Source organism: Myxine glutinosa, chromosome 13, assembly GCF_964187855.1.
Source record: "Myxine glutinosa chromosome 13, kmMyxGlut1.1, whole genome shotgun sequence".
In the NCBI taxonomy this organism is placed as follows: Eukaryota; Metazoa; Chordata; class Myxini; order Myxiniformes; family Myxinidae; genus Myxine; species Myxine glutinosa.
The window spans coordinates 40,298,938-40,304,189 of record NC_136273.1 but is presented as its reverse complement, the minus strand read 5'-3'; the positions used below and the strand labels follow the sequence as shown (position 1 = coordinate 40,304,189).

At 42.8% G+C, this 5,252-nt stretch overlaps 1 protein-coding gene across 1 annotated transcript; it reads right to left on the bottom strand.

Annotated features, from left to right (window-relative positions):
* Positions 1-2,869: 2,869 nt before the first annotated feature.
* LOC144888577 (ATP-dependent DNA helicase Pif1-like) lies at positions 2,870-4,981 on the bottom strand. The gene has a single exon (XM_078767004.1). The coding sequence runs from the start codon at positions 4,979-4,981 to the stop codon at positions 2,903-2,905; it is 2,079 nt and encodes a 692-aa protein (XP_078623130.1). The 3' UTR covers positions 2,870-2,902.
* Between the last annotated feature and the right edge of the window lie 271 nt (positions 4,982-5,252).

The window sequence follows — 5,252 nt, the reverse complement described above, 5'->3', positions numbered from 1 at the left end:
TCAGGTGCATCCAATTCACTAATATAGGCTGTTTAGGTAGTCGGTTGAAGACAGCAACCGTTCAGGGTAGTACTACCGTTCAGACTTAGGAGCGTTAAAGTGGTGTCCGGAACTATCTTGCACACTCCATGCCAGGATTGCTGGTCTTACTTTCTGTCTCACTCAAACTATAGCTACTGGGCTAGCTTTAATCTCTCTTTCTTGCAAACAAACATCATACACTTTTCTAACTCATTTTCACTCCTCACCTTTACATTCTCTCTTTGATTTCTCTTTGCTCACATTTTTCAATGCTATTATTTTATTTAAGGCCTGGCCTCAATGAGGACTAGGTAGTCAGTGACTGGAGCCTTCAACATAAAAAAATAAAAATAAACAAGTACAGATACATTCAAAGTACACCTCCCCCATGCCAAATAAATAAATATCATCCAGTGCGGCACATAGACTGTATTGGGAGGGATAGGTGTACAATAATTGATTGATTAATTGCATAATTAAAATCAATAAATAGTGATCATAAAATATTTTCTTAATCAATTGGCTAATAACACACCTAAACCACCAGTGCTTCATCCGAAACTGTAACTTTTTGAAAATTAATTCAATAAGTCATTAATTGAAAAAAAAAATAATTAATTGATTAATCAATAAATAAATAATCGATTAATTGATGAATCAATAAATCAAAAATATCCTTTATAGCCACATCACTTGGTCATTGTCGTGTCCAAATATCAACTTCCTAGCTCAAAAGGTACCTGAGATATTGCCGAGATGAGAAAGAAAATAAATAAATGATTAATAATGAAAGAAATAAATGATAATCATAAAATAATTAAATAATTAATCAATTGGCTAATAGAATACCTAAACCACCACCGTTTCATCCGAATTTAACTTTAAAAAAATTATTAATTAAGTCATTAATCGAATAATTAAATAATTTATCGATTAATTGATTAATCAATAAATCAAAAATAGCGTTTACAGCCAAATCACTTGGTCATTGTCGTGTCCAAATATCAGCTTCCTAACTCAAAAGGTGCCTGAGATAATACCCAGAGGAGAAAGGAAATAAATAAGTACGTAATTAATCAATAATAATTAAGTAACGAATCAATTAATTGATTAATCAAAAAACAAAAAATAATGTTTTTGCCAAAGCACTTGCTCACTATTTTGCCAAAATTTCAGCTTCTTAGCTCAAAGGAGGGCTGAGATATCGCCCGGACAAACAAACAAGAAAAGAAAACAAACAAGGAAACAAACAAGGAAACAAGAAAACAAACAAACAACAAAACAAAAAAGAAAACAACCGGAGTGAAAACTGAGTACTCTCTTTCAGCACGCGTCATTGCTGGGCTGCCTTCAGTGCCCGGCAATGACGTCATGCAGCGCCTGGAGATGGCATAGGAACGAGCGGTGTACAATAAAAATAAATATTTCCTTTGATCATCCTTGAGATGCCTCTACCACTTGATTGGAGACCATCTGTGGCCAATTCAATTGATTGGACATGATTTAGAAAGAAACACACCTTTCTATATAAAGTCCCACAGTTAACAGTGCATGTCAGAGCTGAAACTCTATGATGAAGTTCAACAAACTGTCCATAGAACTCTGAGATAGATTTTTGAGGAGGCATAGATCTGGGGAAAACCCCAAGAGACCCCAAGACCCCAAGAGCACAATTATGTTAAAAAAATGTTATCCCATATAACATGGGCCCCAAGAGCAGCTGAAAATGTTAAAAGACCCCAAGAGCACAATGAACTCCGTCATTAGAAAATGGAAAGAATATGGAACTACACACTCTTCCTAGAGCTGGCCGTCTGACCAAACTGAGCAACCAGGCAAGAAGGATCTTGGTCAGGGAGGTGACCAAGAACCCAATGACCACTCTGACAGAACTACAGAGATCCTTGGCTGAGATGGGAGAACCTGCTGGAAGGCCAACAGTCTCTGCAGCACTTCACGAATCTAAGCTTTATGGGAGAGTGGCCAGACGGAAGCCACTCCTGAGAAAAAGGCACATGACAGCATGCCTGGAGTTTGCAAAAAGGCATGTGAAAGACTCAGAGAATGAGGCAAAAGATTCTGTCGTCTGATGAGGTGAAAATTGAACTTTTTGGCCTGAATACAAAGTCTGGCAGAAACTGAGCACAGCTCTAACACAATCCCTACCATGAAGCAATGAAGCATGGTGGTGGCAGCATCATGCTATGGGGATGCTTTTCAGTGGAAGGGACTGGGAGACTTCTAAGGATAGAGGGAACAACGAATGGAAACAATTACAGGAAGATCCTTGAGAAGAACCTGCTTCATAGTGCAAAATACCTCAGATTGCGGTGAAGATTTGCATTCCAACAGGACAAGGACCCCAAGTATACAGCCAAAGCAACACTGGAATGACTTCAGAACAAGAACATGAAAGTCCTTTGGTGGCCTAGCCAAAGCCCAGACTTGAATCCCATTGAGAATCAGTGGAAAGACGTGAAGATTGTTGTTCACCGACGCTCCCCATATAACTTGACAGAGCTTGAGCAAATCTGCAAGGAAGAATGGGAGAAACCCCCCAAATCCAGATGTGCAAAGCTGATGCAGACAAACCCAAGAAGACTTGAAGCTGTAATCACTACCAATGACACTTCTATGAAGTACTAGACGACCCATGACCCGTTGGGTCAATGTCAGTTTGAATAGATATGAGAATAGAACTAAAGCGAACGCTGGACATCATCAGGGAGATTATTTGGGCCAGCAAGCCATAAGGCTCACCTCTCCAGCGTTCTAAATCACTTACCTGTGACACATGATTTCAGCCCTTATCTCCAATCACGTTTTTTTTGTTTGTTTGTTTGAAAAAACACGCGACCCGTGGACTACCACGATTTTGTTGTCAGAGGACACTTCTGATGACGATGTTCTTTGTCGACGATCCTTCATTTACATAAACTCGCACGTTCTCTTTCCTCTTCCCTCGACTGAGCGCCACATACAGCTGACCATGCTGGAAGACCGGTTTCTCCAGGTAGACCAGCACATTCTCCATAGTTTGCCCTTGCGCCTTATGGATCGTCATTGCAAAGCAGGATTGTATGGGGAACTGGCAGCGCTGCAAAGGGATATCCTCAGCTTCCGACAGATTTAGTCGGATCCGAGGGAGCATTACAGTTTCGCCTTCAAACGTTGAACTTATGATCCTCGCAACTATAATATTTCGAAGCATGTCCTCAACAATCATGCGCGTCCCGTTGCAAAGTTTCGGAGGGTCCAAGTTCCACATCAAAATGATAGGGGATCCTTTTTTGAGCTCGAGGTTGTGCGGCGGCAATCCCGAGACTTCAACGGAATATAGGAATTCCGTTGGGAAGTGCGTCGCATCAGTACCCTCAGTCACACTGTTGAACGCAGCATACTCCTTGCTAGCACCAGGGAACCTTGTGATGCATCTTGAATTGATGTTTCGCATCATATCGTTGAGGGGCACTAATATAGACCTTGCTGAAAAAACCTCCATCGGATTGGCGAATGATGGATATATGGTATTGATGCACTCATCGAGCCCACTCGCTGTCAGCAGTATATCCTCTGGCAAATCTATCTCATCATCCGCATTTTTCTCGATTCTATCCTCGCCGATGTCGAGCAAAAATCTTGAAAACTGCCCACTTCCGTCGGTCAGTCGCATATTAGTTCTCAAGTGAAACATTCCAAAGCTCTGCCATAAGTAGGACTTCTTTATGCACGCATTCTCAACGTCAGCATCACACCCACTTTTCACCACGGGCAGAAGTTGATGGAAATCACCACAGCATATCGTCAAGATCCCTCCAAAAGGCTCGTCTTTGTCACATACATCACGCAACGTGCGATCCACAGCCTCGAAACTCTCTCTCCTGATCATAGGACACTCATCCCACACGATGAGTTTTGTACTTCGAAAGAGGTCTGCGATAGTGGAATTTTTATCGATGTTGCATACGCCATCTTCCCTCGGTGTCAGAGGGATTTGGAACCTTGAGTGTGCTGTTCTTCCACCAGGCATGAGGGTAGCAGCTATGCCAGATGAGGCCACAGCAAGGGCAACTTCTCCACTCGCTCTCACTTTAGAGAGAATCAGGTTAATAAGAAACGTCTTCCCTGTGCCTCCAGGCGCGTCAATGAAAATCATTGATGACTGATTCGTGCGGATGCAACCGCACGCAAAGTCATAGACAACTCTCTGCTCATCATTGAGCAGAAGCTGCCTTTCGTCTATGATTCGCTGTTGTTCCTCCGTGTCGTATTGGAGTTCTCTCAGTAGGTGAATGTTGGCAATCCCTTCATGACGAAGAACAGTCGTTGGAGTCGCCAAGTGAAAATGTGCAACAGTTCTGTTCAACAATTGCAGTTTCTGCTGCAAATACGATAGAGCCAAGTCATGATGGCGCTCGTTGATGGCAATATTGGGATCATTTGCAGATCGTCGATGAGCTAGAAGATAATCTTCAGCCATAGCGTCCTTGAAACGTTCCCATAGATCCAATGGATTGTCGACTTCACTTTGTGTGAGGAGCACAACGAACAAATCCCTCATGGGTCTGGGAAGGCGTGTCCTCTCAGCATCCTCCAGAGTCTCGCGCCAGACAGCGTCTCCTTGCAGCAAACCCATTTCTCTGCAAGCGTCTTTGAATGTGGGTAGAATGACATTATCACACGTTCTCAGGACTTCGAACGAAGTCGGCCCTCTCACGTGGTGGAGGAGTAGTCGGAAATAGTACAGGTCACCAGTACGCGGTGAAACGGTGTAAACTCGTCCCAATATGTCATCCTCAAACATTCCAGGGTTGCCCTCCACCGGTCTGCCCTGTTTTCTTCGTTGCCATCTCTTCTTGGTCCATGTATAGAATCTCGGAACATCCACGTACAACAGTGTCTTAGCGAAATGGTCACGTCTGCAAAGATCCATAAACTCTATCAACGTGGTTTTGGCCATATTGGGATTATTTCTTTGTTCACGAACGTTCCCAGCAAAAAATACCTGTTGTTCATTTGGCAGATGTACTCCTAAACGGATAACGGCCGGCTTCCTGTCATGGACTGAGAATCCAAGAATGGAGGCAACAGCCTCTGAAGGTCCAATGTATCTACCCGTCAAGTACTCCGTTATCTCGTCGTTTGTGCGCAGTGCATACGTAGCTTGATCGCTACCTTTCATGGCATACTTAATAACATACTTGATCGACTTTATAGAGCAGCATATTTCA

Coding starts and splice junctions, on each gene's coding strand:
- LOC144888577 (XM_078767004.1), bottom strand. CDS start 4,981: ATGGCCAAAACCACGTTGATAGAGTTTATGGATCTTTGCAGACGTGAC.